We start from the raw sequence: 14876 nt of genomic DNA, 5'->3' as shown, positions 1-14876 counted from the left end.
ATTCTCCGCTTAGCGAGTACCAAAACTAAGAGGAGAAATTTCCTACTAAGCTTCTTTTTCTTTCGAGCTGGGATTATTCCCAACAGGAACTGACCAACATCCCCAGGAACGGTCCACCCCGTGACTGCATTCAAGGACTCTAAAACTGTCTGCCAGAAAGTTTAATTCTGGACACCCCCAAAATATATGCAAAAAGTCTGCTCCCTACATGGCACAATGGGGAGGTGATCACACCAGGTAGATTGCATGCAGCGTATTCGGGGTGAGGTATACCTGATGCACTACATTATACTGGAATAGCTTGAATTTCACATTTGTAGCAGTCCTGTTTACCCCTTCATGAGCACTCTCCCATTCTTTAACGGAAAGAGGAGGCCCCAGTATTTCAAGCCACCTGTTGCACACCGGCAAGTCGCTCAGAGGTAAATCTTCCTGCAATGCCCTATAGACATACAATATTCAGCAGTGTTCCTAATGCCTAAGATTCTCAAGTGAGCTCGGGAAGTTAGGTCATATCGCGCAGGCCGTCGCTGCAATGTTAGCAAATTGTAAAAAAAAGCTAATCCCCAAAGCAACTGTTTCAACTGCATTTGCCAGAATGATAAACCTGTCATTGTGATACATGTATAGCAAGGAGCCACACCCACAGGCACACCACCTCTCATCTGACATGATCTGCACGATCTGAGCAAAGGGGCGCAATGTCTAAATACTCAAATCTGGTGCACACAGAGCCCTATGCAATACAACTCTGACTGCCCTTCTAATGTTTCGCATTTTGTCGGGCAACATACGGCATCGAGGCAAGAACCCCACCCCATCATCAAAGGTTCAGGCAAAGGAACTTCATCACAAGGTCCACGCAACTATTTCCGCTCCCAATTCTCTCCTTCATCCAACCAAAGTACTGCATGTTGCAATTGAGTCGTCAGGTAATAAAAATCTAGGCACAGTAATTCAAGTCCCCTCTTCCTCCAACGGTGCTTGAGTGTCACCAGACTAACCCTCTTCCTCCTTGAGGCCTGTGGCAGATCGACTATCTGTTTGTCCAGTTTGACAAAATACTTCCTAGGGATCTTGAACTTGGGCCCCTGATACACAAACAGGCAGCACACAGAATAATCATTTTCACCAATGCCAGCTTGCCCATCAAAGACAACAGGAGAGTGTTTCAAAACGTTACTGTGGGGTTTAGCCCCATCAGCACGCTACCTATATTCAAAGCCTCAAATGCTGCTACCCCATGAGCAATTCAGATATTGAGATATCAGTCACCTGTCGTCTCCCAAGGAAGGCCCAGACAAGGCAAATTATGCATATGTCTCGCAGTCACCTCCTCTAACAGGAACACTTTCGATTTGATACAGAAAACACACGACCCAGACACTTTGCCAAATTCGGATAGGACAGCTAACATTTTTATTTTATTTTGAAAGTTTTATATAGCGCGAACAAGATCTTTGCAGATATCAGAGCGCTTTACAAAGCAGGGAATACCAACAGGAGAGTGAATAACAGGCCATTAGGTATAGCGTAGTTGTAGGTAATAAGTGCAGTGGGGTAGGTACATGAGGGAGCATAGTAAAACTGGTACATCAATAATGCAAATAGTACAAATAGGTGTGAGCATAGACAGTCAGGTAAGTCAATAATACAAGTAATACGAATCATCGAAGGGATCGAACAGATAATACAGATCGGTGCAGAGACTTTAAAAATCCACGTTAATAGATCAAGTGTATTTAGCCATGAGGATAGCTTTTACTTCTTTCTTAAAAAGTGTGATGGAGGAGATGAGTCTGGTTTCAAGAGGGAGGGAGTTCCAGATCCTGGGTGCCATTCCTGAGAAGGACATGATAGGGACAGAGAACGCCGGCTGGCACAGATATACCACTGCCTCATCAGTGTATAAGAAGACCACATGTGTGGTCTCCCAAGTGGAAATTTCCCACTCTTTCATCACAGAGCGCAACCGGCACGCCAGGGGCTCCATCGCCAATGCGAAAAGCAAGGACAACAATGGGCATCCATGTCCGGTCTCCCGATACTATGAAAGGCATTGTTATAATTAGAAGGATTTTGAGAAACAATCAGAAAAACTTGCTTGTCAAAGCCTAAGTAACATAAAGTGACATTTTCATAGAACTACACAGTATTGTGTCGACAAACAGATTGCAAAATTGTTTTTATATAGCGCTTACTACCTCAGATTAGGTGCTCTAGTGCTTTGCAGTGAAAAGCATACTACTGAGGAACCCAAGGTTAAAGGTTAATCTGTAATAGACTAATATATGCTTCCTTTCCCTTGTAGGATTGGCTGTGTTAAGTTTGGCAAGTGTTTGCTCTTTAGGTCTTATGCATATATTTGAGTGTTTTGAATAGGGATAGATTAACTGAAGTGGATCAGTAAAGGTATGATGTGAGATGATATTTGGAGTGGTAGACATGTGCGCCTGTTAGTGGGATGAATTGGATAGCAAGAGGGAAGAGTTTGGGAAACATGTTTGGTATCCCATAGTAGCTGGAAACCTCTGGGATTAATCAGTGGACGGAAACAAGGAGGTACAGGTTTATTTATTTATTTATTTTTATAAAGAAAAAAATACACACACGTCTATTGATATACATGTATAAATATAAACAGACACGCATGTACACATTATGTTTAGTCATGTCTCTACACACAGCATAAACCCATGTATTTAAATATACCCATATGCACATACATGTAACAATATTTACATGGCCAGACATAGACATGTATGGTGCACATAAATAAACATACTCTTATTCTTTTTACAATTTCTCTCTCTCTATGTTAGAATAAACATGCAGGGATTTTTCAAATCTATATTGTTATATTCTTATAGATGGTTGGAACTAAGGAAACGGGCTGTGGAGTTGTCTTTGAAAAGTTGCGTTATAGTGTGGTGGACAAGGGGAAATTAAGTTATGTTGACTGGTGTGTGGCAGATTTATTTTTGGCATATTGAAGGAGGAAGGGAATAGGTGAGAGCTGGTGCTAGAGCATGAGGGTCGGGTTTTATCGTTCTCAATTCGGCAATGGATGCACCAGTTGAGTGTGTCATTGTAGTGTAGTTTTGGACTGAGTAGGTGGTGTCTTTGTTGGTTGGAAACTGTGAGGTAGAGAAGGGGGAGAATGAACATTATTTGTGTTGGCATTAGGTGCATAGTGCGTACGTGCTGGTGTTGGATGGATGGGAGGGAAGCAATGTCTGAGCTGTTTTACACAAAAGGTTGTGTGGGTTTTTGGGTTTGTTTTGGTTGGTTCATATTGTGTGATATTGGCGACGTGACTGGATATGTAGAGTTGGAATGTGAAGGAATGAAGATATGTGGAGTGCAACGGTGAGAGAGTGAAGAGGTTTGGAGGCTGAAGGTGAGGGGCAAGGTTGGGTATTAAAGGAGAGTCTCTGGAGATTGGGAGATGGTTATATGGGGTTATAAGGCTTAGCAATATGGTGCGTAAGGGGAACAGTTAGGTTTATTGGCTGAGAGGAGTGTTGAACAAGTATTGTCCTGGGCTTTGGGTGGCAAGATGAGGAGGGCTGTGTAAGGAGAGGGTTTGATAGGGGGTTGAGAGAGCTGACGTGGACAATATTAAGAGTTGGCAAGGTGTAGAGGAAGGATTTACAGAGAAAAGGGAGAGGGTGTATGACACTAGGGAAGTATGGTTATGTACTGTGTGGACCAGTGCCATACAGGGATAGATGTTTTGAATTTGGGTTTAGCACAGAGTTGTGGTTGGTTGGGTAGAAGTGAAGAGACCCTTGTGTAGATGTAGGGGTAGAAATCTGTATAGGAGTGTTTTGTAGAGGAGGATATTGTTAGGCGGTTGAGGGTAGGTTGGAGTGACCTTGTTTGCCGCGGTTAGTAGATATTTGGGTGTCAAGCGATAGTGTGAATGTTAGTTGTTGTAGATGTGTTCAGTTTGATTTGAACAGGAAAATGGGCAGTATTTCTGTGCAGAGGCCCTTCCATGCCCATTCAGGTATACCACCCTTGTCCTCTCTGTCCTTTGCCTTGACACCCAGAATGAGACGCCCTCAAGGAGGGGTTGCATGAGCTGGTGGTGTGGTCATGTGAGGCGGGGGTAGGATGGAGGAAGGAAGACTGCAGGTACACATATAAGTAAGACCCCCCCGCCCCCACTGCCAAAGTATTGCATACTGTTAAGAAAATATTTAACGATAAGAGTTCCTATCAATCCAGATTTCACTGAATCCCACTCTTTCTGCTTCAGGGCTGCTTTTGGAGTCAATCGTATCTTATCCAGATAGAATAACTCAGTGTGGGTCATGTGAATCAGAACTCAACTTCCAGCAATAACAGACGACCATACAACAAAATGCATAGAAGGAAATCTCTAGGAATTTCAAAACACCACTTTTGCTGTACACAGACAAAGGCAAAAAAATCAGTCTTACCAAAAGGTCCAGCCACCCGGAGCCCTGCCAGAGGGTTAAATGGACTCAACACGGCACCCACTGCTTTAATCCAGATTGGAATTGGTCTTTCGCCCTCTGCATGGTCAGGCCTCTCTGGAAAACCCCATGGCTCCACCAACACAAGGTGTTTTACCCTGCAGATAAAAGGCAAAGCAGGTGTTAAGGCGACAGTCTTTTCCAGGTGTGATTCCCTGACTCTCAAGCAAAGAGCAATGCAGTTTAAAAGACTCTTAGGAGATATTTGATTTGTGTCTGCATTCCTCCTTGTTTATATTCTTGTACACTACTGATGGTTGTGCCTTCATTGGAAATGAAATGGCTCTTAGCTTTTTACTATTAAGTGGAGAGGTGTGGTGCAGCGGCCAGGACTGCTGACTCCGGAGCACAGGATCCCCGGCTCTGGCTGCAGCTCAGCACCATGTGACTCTGGGCAATAGCTCACATACAGGTAGATTCATCAAGCCGAAATCAGCTCGCAAAGGGCCAGATTCTGAGAATCTGGCCCTTTGCGAGCGCTATTTTTGCATTTGGGATTCATTATCCCAAATGCAAAAATCGCAATTCTAGAAATCGCTAAATTGCGATTAATTGCATTTAAGGAATTTCAATTTGAGATTCCTTAAATGCAATTCATGAACCATTTAAAAATTGCGAATTCGCAATCTGGGGCCGCTATTTACCGCAAAGTCCAACTACGGGGTAAATAGCAAAAACTTAGAAAAATGCACTTTAGTGCATTTTTCTAAGTTGTATGTTACACACACACATGTCCTTTGGACATGTGTGTGCGCAACACCAGTGTACTTTTAATTACTTTTAATTAAAGATACCAAGGCAACACCTGGTCCTGTTCATCATCCTGGGACCTGATGCAAACCTGCCAACATGTGTGTATTGTGTGGACTGAATTCCAAAACAGGCCGAAAGAAAATGTTTTGGAAAAACTATCAATAGAAAGAAGTTGTGAAACTGTACATTTGACAGTAAATGACAGAATAAACTTCACATGTAAAATTATGTAACAAGGTAAAGTTTAAGTTTATTTGATTTAGTTCTCGACTGAGAACAACACATATTTAATACATGATATATAACATTTGGACAATAAGATAATAAAAATGTGCGTTTTAATACAATATTATGTATGTTATCAGGTTTCCAGAAACGTTCGTTCAGAAAACTGGTCCTAACTCACAAGAATACCATCATTTTCAAAATATGTGCCCAATTTTAAAACTTGCATGCCTTTTCCATGTTGGTAAAATTGTACATCAACTGCCGAACCCCTAAAGAGCGACAGATCTAAAATTAAAATGTAGCTAAAGAAAGTGTCTTTTATCCACGTTTCCACAATGTAGCAAACCATCTGCAGTTGCCAGCTCATCAAAGTGATACTGAAAACTATTTTAAGTTAACTGTTGGCGTCATTTTGCTCTGTCAATGGTGACCTAATGTAACATCACCGCTGTACATGGCCATCTGATGTTAAGGTGTGTCTGAGATAAGTGCAATTTCCAACTACTATAGCTGAGCAATGGCGTGCTCAAACGTCACAATATATCATTGACCTCTTTCTCTTGGCAAACAAAAAGGTCGTTTTTAGAGAAAAAAAAAAAGGATTGATATTGCCAACATTTACCAAAATCTCATGTACACATTTGGAGATGAAATTCCGCTTGATTTTGAATTCCAGAAAATACGTTTTCCACATTGCATTGCTCGCAACCATAGCTGACGTGTTCACAAAGGTAACAGACTAGGGCACGGCCAGCCCTGAACCCAAAAGGCCCTTTGCGGTGCACAATAGTTTAAGAGGCACTTTTGCCCATTGCCATTCAGACGTGAAACCTGATGAAGTCCACTGAAAGTGTGAGAGTTACCTTCTAACCATGGACGTCAATTCACCAAAATGCCAGGAGTGGCGGAAGTGACTTTACAAGCCCTTTGACCTTCACTTTCACTCACACATACACATGCTTACACATACAAACACTTACACATACACACATACTAACACAACCACACTCTACCTACACATACACATACATTCTCTCTTACATAAACACACTCAAAAGGGCACACAACATACATACATTTAAAGGCATTTTTTTTACCTACCTCAGCTGCCAGGGAAAGTCATAGTTCAGCTATTTGTACACGATTTTTTAATTAAACTAATAGAGAATGTAATATTATTCACTATTAGTATAATGAAACATTGACCAAAAATAAGAAAAATGAAGCCCCAAAAAACTTCCATAAGGACGAGCTGCTTCCGTTCCTGGCACTGATTTTGCCACTGCTTACGCTAGGGGTCGCAAAAACAGTACCACGGATCACAGGCACAAACCCCTGTCGATCCCTAAATGACGTTCATGCTTCCTACATGTCCACACTTCTACCTTTTCAAATAGATCAGAACTCAATACACAGGTATGTGAAGTTGTCTCCTCTGTCTCCCATCATCTTCTTTCTACTTCCTGGTGTGCTGGTGAGCTCTGCCTGGTTTCTTCTGGTTAAGAGAAATTCCATGTGGCACTCCTGTCGCATTATCTAGATGGCTTCCAGAAAGAATAAGAACATAGCCATCACGCGAGCGTCTGTGGGCTGGGTGTGATCGTGTTTAGAGGGGACTTGACCTGGCAGTTTGGGCTGTTTTGTTCCTAATGTAAGAAGACCAATGCTCAGTTGCAGATGGTCAGCCCTTCTGTAGGGGCACAGTGAGCAAACAAAACGATTACAGGACGGTGACCTATAGCAGTCACCATCTTAATTCAAGCACTGGGACACTGCCATAGGATCTGTGGTTGAATCCCATGTATATTATGTCAGCTCCTCAGGGCTTTAAGTGGGCCGGGTCCCTCTGGGTCTCACATGGAGAAGTGTGGCTCACTGGTTAGAGCAGCAGACTCTGAAGCAGAGATCAGGCCGGGGGCCAGGGTTCAAGTTTCGACGCGGCAGGGTCTTGGGCTCAATGTCCGCGGACTCGATAATTCTAACCTCGGCGCCTACTCTAATCATGGGTCCCACTCTGCAACTCTGGGCAATAGCTTGCTTAATCTCCACAACGGCCCCTACAACACTGGGATGCCTGGCTTCACCTTGAGGGTGCCCAGGAGGGGCATCTCACAGGGAGAGCCAGGAAGGGTTCCACCGCGTTATACAGCGCTGGGACGCCCCGTTGGGGCAGCTGTGCGGTTTACAAAATACACTACATTTACATTTATATGCATCAGTGGGTCATAAAAGTGTTCAGAATACATGCTCATCCAATCGAGTCATTGGTGGTGATTGTGATACTACGTGAACATGTATGAAAGAGGTACACAGCTGCAAAAATATTGACAGGGTGATAAATAAGAAGTAAAGAGACGTGGGAAGAAAAAATGCGAGGAAAGAGGAGTGAAGGGAAGAACTGGAATGATTAAGACTGCAAAGACCACTACCCCTTATACAGACCTTAGCATTGAGTAATTTACACTCATATTTTCAGATTTGAAACATTTATAATTCTGATTAAAATCATTGTTACTCATTTCTCCAATAAGCACTGGCAGAGCCAATTGTTCTGGCACGTTTTAGGCGTAAGTTGGTTGTTGTAATGTGTCTGGCTGCAATCACATCACAGAGAGCTCACGCAGAGGCACCAACATAAATACTTGTCAAGTGGCATGCTATGGGGAGCACATACGTTTAGTTTACACATTTTAAGCCATAGTCTTAATTTTAAAGGTCAAACCTCTTGGAAAGGATTCCTAGTTACACTTCTTGTGCCATGCCTCTTTAAGAGACCCCTGTCACTTTTTCAGCCCTGCAACTGGCTATACATAGGAAACACAAAACATCTAGTACAGAAAAAGCACCGTCTCCGCAACGGAGATAAGGTTTTATCACATGTCAGCGAGTTTCAAAGCCAGAGTAGTGTGCACATGTGTCTCCATCTGACTGCTCCTCTATATTTTTTCTTTTACATTATTTTCATACTCGCTTAAAACCATTTACCACATTCAACATGATAGTGGATTTCATTAAGGAAGGATGTTGATCCCACTGTCCTGCCCACAAACTGCTTTGGGTGGTTCTATTTCATATTTCCTGTTCTTCCTCACAGCAGACGGTGACGATGCTGGCTCCGCGCCAGAGGACCTAGGACGACCTGAGCACAAGGATGTGTAAAACTTCTGCAACCGGCCATCATCAGGCTCCTGAAGTAGCAATCAGGGAGAGACAAAAGGGGGAGAACCCGCCCTTGAAACCTTCTTCCCTCAAACAACAGAATCTGCTGATTCACCCCAATTCTCCTACCATGAACCCAAATGGCAGAGCTCTTGAAGTTCTAATCGTCAATCCACAGTTACTAGGTGACTATACTCCGATGCCTCCATCGCCCCATACTCCGATGTCGAAGGTTCTACCCTTAAGTTCAGGAGTGCCAGTAATCCTTGTCTGGGGAGGCTGGACCACAATCTCCATCTCCTGCCATAAAAAACCAGGAGCGTTCCAAAATGAATCCTGCCACTTTCAGCAATCTCACACTCACATCCACATGGAGTTCTGCTACTATGCAAGCTTTACACAACACAAAATTTACAAGCACGTGAGATGTCAACACAAGGGTATGGGGGCTTCATGCGAGCGGAACTTCACACAAGTGTGGCCAGCATGCGCCACACTCGGTCTGAATCAGAGACAAAGGTCTGATTAGCGCTATCATTATTGAAACAGTACTCTGCCACCACAATTAACGTCGACAACCCAAGACACAGATCGCACTCCCATGTCAGCAAGAGGAATCGCAGGGTATGTCCTTCCACTCTTCAAAACAAGGCTCTGGACCTCGGAGTCAAAAGGATGGGCCCAGGCCTCCGGGTGCATGTTGGGTTAGCATGTGAGCTGGACCACAAACGTCAGAATACCATATATCACATGCAGTTAGGTCACTCAAGACAGGGGTACACACCTGTTTACCATTCAAGGGACATTTCTATTCCAACACTAACCCTAATTTAGGTTGCACACTCGGTAATGACTCTGACCTTATTGCCTTCATCAAAGCCTACAAAGAGCTAAGCTTGTTTAATTTTAGTTACAGAAAGGGTAAAAGTTAAGGATAGGGTAAGGTATAAGATTAGAGTAACAGTGCGCACTAGACTTAGGGTTATTGTTTTGGTTATGATGAAATACATAGCCACTGTGTAAGTGTGAGGGTGAGGCTTAAAGTGAGAGGGAGGAATGGGATCAGTATTAGGTTAGAGGGTTGGGTCTGGTCACCTTACAGATGGGAAAAGCCATAGTGTTAGTTTTAGGGGAGGTGATAAGTGTTGGGTTCACTTTCAGCATGGGTGAATACCTAAAACAAGAGCATTAATGATGACAATTACACAGGTAGCGAGTATCTTAAATATTTCAAACCTTTTTGTTTTGAACTTCAGAATTAAAGTAAAGAAACAGGGGCAGGGTGGGGTGACTGTGGGAGGAGCCAGGCGGGATCATATGAGACCAATGTAAATGGAGTACAAGATGAATGGACTGTGGGCGAGAAAGGACTCGGTTGCATTTTGGCAGGGTCTACTTTGTTCCTGATAGTGAGATGCACCAAGGGACCATCCTTTTTAAATGGATATTTTTTAACTGGATTAAAATCCATCCATGCAATAAATGATTACCTTGAGCTGCGCCCTAAAAAAGATGAGCCGATCAACATGCACCTTTTGTTGCCAACTCTTAACCTTCATAAACACACGTGCTGTAATCAAGGAATGCACCATACACACATCAGGCAATAGTAATTTAAATGTCAATGAAGTTGAATTTAATCTTCTCTTATGGATGATTCACATAAGAGGCAAGGCAAGGCAAGGTCAGTTCTTCATTTAAGGAATGAACCTCCTCATAACAATTTCCGCAGCTGCAGTAATTCAGATATATTATCATGGAGCACATTACTCACCATAGTTTCCTTGACTTCAGATTGCCATTTAGTTTTTTAATCCTTGAAGAACAAGAACCTGTTCTTCAGCTTTAAAAACTGCCCCAATCATGCACAATATTTTCCTCAGTCATCCTGGCCAACAAAAGCCTGCACACCTTCAGCCTACAAGTGAGCGACAGTAACTGAGCAATGAAGTTTGAAGCTACTGTTAACAAATGAAAGAATCCATTCGGAGGTATTAGCATTGGACAAAGTAGCTCATGACTCTCGCTCTAATACACAGACTTTGACCAGTCAAAGGGTTTCACTCTCCCCAGGTATGGCACTCCTCATAACCTAAGTGTAGGTTCCACAGAGTTAAACTGGACCCATTTAAATGCAACATGGTGGATATTCCATGCAGAGTTCCACAAGGATCACTCATCCTCAGTCCTGTTTCACATCTCATGTTACTGAGCTCATGCACTGCTTCATCCTCTATGGGTCATGATACCCCAGGAGGGGTGGCAGTCTGCTCTTGTTAAATGCAATAAACATGAACATATTGTTCCCTTATTTAACCTCCTTAAAGAATCTGATGGTTGAATGTCACTCCTATGATAGGGATAGCAAGCTTTAAGTTCAGGTCCATAGGCCCGTCAGAACGATAGAACGATAGGCCCCTCAGTCAGTCTTGCTTACTAAAGAGCAAAAGCTTCAATGCAGGAAGACTTCTTTTAGCTCAACAGGGAAAACACAGAAGAGAGGTTTCAGTCCACCCAAATACCTACTTTTCTTGATCTTTAATTTTACAATCTAAAAAAGCCAACACAACCCTCCAAGAGCAAGTCTGCTTTGTAGTTCAGATATTTTACCCAAGTTTTATTTCCATCTAAAAGCTTGGACTGTGGATGTAAAAGGGTTGGAAACCCCTAGCAGAGAAGCTTCAGGTGTCTAGAAAGCTGTTGTCAGAGTAATCAATGGCCTCGAAAAGAAAAAATACGTCCCATGCAAGAACATCTATGAACGCTTGAGAAGAATAGGGTCTTTTCTAGGGTAGCCTGTTCAAGTGTCTATGGGGTCTGGCATCAGCCTATCGTACACCCATAGTTGGGTGGCATCTTGGATTTTAAGGAGCATTGGGAGCGATTTCATCTCAGTGCCTACGTACAAGTTTGCCTTTTAGGGCTAACACTGCTTTGCAGCCCAGGCTGTGTTTATTTTTAACAGTCTACCCGTTCAAACCTGCCCTACATCTGATCGGATGGGTTTCAAGCCACATCTCGAAATTACTAAAAACGATTCCATGAAACACTGTTGATGAGAAACCTCACCTAAACTGTTAAAACAAAATTTGCAGGATGTGTGGTATTCACCATTTCATTTAAATCAGTTCACAGAATGTCTTGTTTTCTAAATTGGCTTTGGTATGCTTATTCTTTAAGGTCTAAATAAAATGGTTGCAGGTATTAAAAAAATATTTCAGTGCTTTACGTCAGGGGACAATATTTCAGATTCATATACTAAACATTGTGAAACAATTACTTTGGATGCAATTAATTCACAAACCCCTCACCACCTCAAACTCCAACCGTCTGACCCCTTCACAACTCCTAAATGACCCCTACATTCCCCTCACCACACCTAAGCTCCACCCATAACTGACCCCTAACCCTTTCTACACATAGACTCAACCAATTCTCAAACCATAAAACCACTCACCAAACCCTGAATCCCAAAAGCCCCTTCCTACGCCTGAACGCTACCCATCTCTGCCCTCTGAAACGCATCATTACCTATAAACCTCACCCATCCCGAACCCAAAAACCCCTCAATATTCCTCAACTCATCCTTCGTTTAACGTAGTTTTGTGGTTTTCCTTAAAATTAGCTTTCCTTCAAAATGTTTCTTTCAATTTTCGATGTATTTGTATTTCCATAAAAGTGGTTTTCCATGATTTGGTTTCCTCCAATATGCCACAAGACCCTCTGTAGCTGCAGGATCCCTTGACAGGCTTTGCCAGTGTAGATGGAGCATGCTTATCAATCGGCTGCTCTGTCTGCCGAGTTTGTCCAATACAAGCTTGCAATTGATTTGCTCCTTTCTAATCAACATGAAGGGGCAACAGAACCTAAAAGGAAACCTGGGCCACCTCCGTCCCCTCCTATTTAACATCTTCATGTCTGAAGCAGCCCAGCTGATTACACTCCTCAATACCAAACCTATACAGATGATGCACCAAACCCACCTCTGTCCCCTGCTATACAACAACCAAAATGCATCAGGTAGCCCAGCGGATCACAGTCTGCCACGTCAAGGGATGCTCAGAACCTGATGAATCGTCAGGTGATGCCTGAGATCCCAGCTGGCTGCAGACCTTAATGCCACATACATAAAACTTCATCAGGGCTTCTATATATCTAATATGGAATGAATTAACAAAATTGATACTAATTAATCAGTATGTGGATTTAATACAGAGATAATACTCCTCCTACTTGTAATGGAACATGTGTATCCCTTATATCCTTGGGGTTTATTTAATCAATAAGTATAGCAGCAGGTTTTATTTACCCGTCATTGGTACCTCAGAAAGTCCGGTACCGCCCTCACGCCGAAATACGTAAATAAACCCCAAGGATATAAGGATTCACATGTTCCATTAAAAAGAAGAGGAGTATTATCACTGTATCTAATCCACATACTGATTAATTGGTATCAATTCTGGAAATGCATTCCATATTGGATATATAGAAGCCCTGACGAAGTTCAAGTATCTATTTTCTATTAATTTTAAAACTAGCCTAACCAGAATAATCGAGGTTTCTGAAAGAATACATGCACATTACTTTACAAGTGGTACCGGAACACAGTATCATGATACCCGCTCAATGAAACCAAGGCAACATTTCACTATTTTAATTTGGAGCCCACTGAAGAAAAGCCCACAATGCGGTCTGGTGTAAATACAATCTATCAAATTCTACCTGTCCCTGGATCTACAAACATTTGAGAGCTTCTCTAAGCAGCAGAGATAGATATCGGGGGCTCCGCCTTGGGGCTTTTGGCTTCCTTTCTTAGAGAGCGGGAACAGACGGTGACATTTGGCCCATTCGACTCAGCCTCCAAATCCTTGTTGTGCGGTGTTCCGCAGGGCTCATCCCCGGGTCCAACACTTTTTAATATCTATGTTACCCCTCTTGCTAAGGTGATACTCTCCTATGGGTTAGAGGTGTTGTCCTTTGTGGACGGCACTCAAATAATGGTGTCCATCTCCCACAGTATTAGGGATTCTGCCCTTAACTTCAGGAACTGCATGCAGGCTGTCTCCTCCTGGATGGTGGAGATTTTTTTTTCATTGAACGGAGAGAAGACGGAGGTTCTGATTTTTGGCAGTACACAGGAGATCTGGTCCAGTGACTGATGGCCGGACGTGCTTGGCGTCTGTTCCATCCCGGTATCCCATGGGAAAAACCTAGGGGTCATAGTGGATAGCTTACTCTCCCTCGATTTGCAGGTCAGCAGGACTGCGTCCACATGCTTCGGGATAATCAGGATCCTCAGAAAGATTTCCCACTTCCTCTCCTTCGATGCACGGAAGCAGGCTGTTATGGCCTTGGTAACGTCCAGATTGGACTATTGTAACGCCCTTTATTTGGGCGTTAACAAAGACCTAGTGCGACGTCTGCAGATGGTGCAGAATGCTGCAGCTAGGCTGGTGATTAACCTACCGAAATATCATTCAGTCACAGCCTCCTTTAAGTTGCTGCACTGGTTGCCTTTGGACCGTAGAATCCTCTTCAGAGCATTGTGCCTGACTCATGATGCCTACTATGGTTCAGGCCCAGAGGGGATCAAGGCTTTCTTACATCGTTACGTTCCTAGCAGGCTACTCCGGTCCTCTGACAAGAATTTATTAACAGTATTGTGGTTTAAGAAGGCAAAATGGGGAGGTAGAGCTCTTTCCACTGTTGCCTCTAGACTGTGGAACTCCCTCCTGGAAGAGCTTTCTAGTCAGGTGTCCCATTCTCTCTTCTGCAAAGCCTTAAAGACTTGGCTTTTCTCACGGACCTCAGTATGAGCAGGTCTTTCGGTCTGCCCTCTTAGGCCTGCAAATAGCGCCTTGACGCCCATGGGCTAAGTTCGCGCTCTACAAGTTCAATACTCATACTTCGGAGTGATATTTCAATTAGTTCACTTATGAGCGTGTGACATGGTCTAGAGGTCAGGTTCCTGAATCTAGAACTCACATATCTGGTTCCTAGTCTTTCCTTTCAGCTTGACGCAACAGAGTGATCCTGAGTAAAATGAGTTCTCCATGTACCTCAGTCTCGTTAGGTACTAAAAAAGGGAATTTTATTATTTAGTTAGAAACGTTTGAGCCACCAATAATAAGGTTAATTTAAAAAGGGGATATTGCATTTACAATAAGGTACCCTAGTGCCAGTGTCCAGGGTGTAACTTTTAGAAAAGGCATGGCTGTACAGTCACCCAGC

General features: G+C 43.1%; 1 protein-coding gene across 2 annotated transcripts in view; it reads right to left on the bottom strand.

Annotated features, from left to right (window-relative positions):
- The window catches only part of ABHD5 (abhydrolase domain containing 5, lysophosphatidic acid acyltransferase), a 189882-nt gene that overhangs the window by 56739 nt on the left and 118267 nt on the right, over window positions 1-14876 (bottom strand). For both annotated transcript variants that reach the window (XM_086942091.1, XM_086942090.1), the window contains one exon: window positions 4449-4603. In XM_086942091.1, the coding sequence (XP_086798217.1) occupies window positions 4449-4603 (155 nt within the window). The remainder of the gene's footprint in view (window positions 1-4448; window positions 4604-14876) is intronic.

This window comes from Lissotriton vulgaris, chromosome 10 (genome assembly GCF_964263255.1).
Source record: "Lissotriton vulgaris chromosome 10, aLisVul1.2, whole genome shotgun sequence".
NCBI lineage: Eukaryota > Metazoa > Chordata > Amphibia > Caudata > Salamandridae > Lissotriton > Lissotriton vulgaris.
Note: the sequence above shows the minus strand (reverse complement) of the source record. Positions and strands in the feature narration are given on the sequence as shown.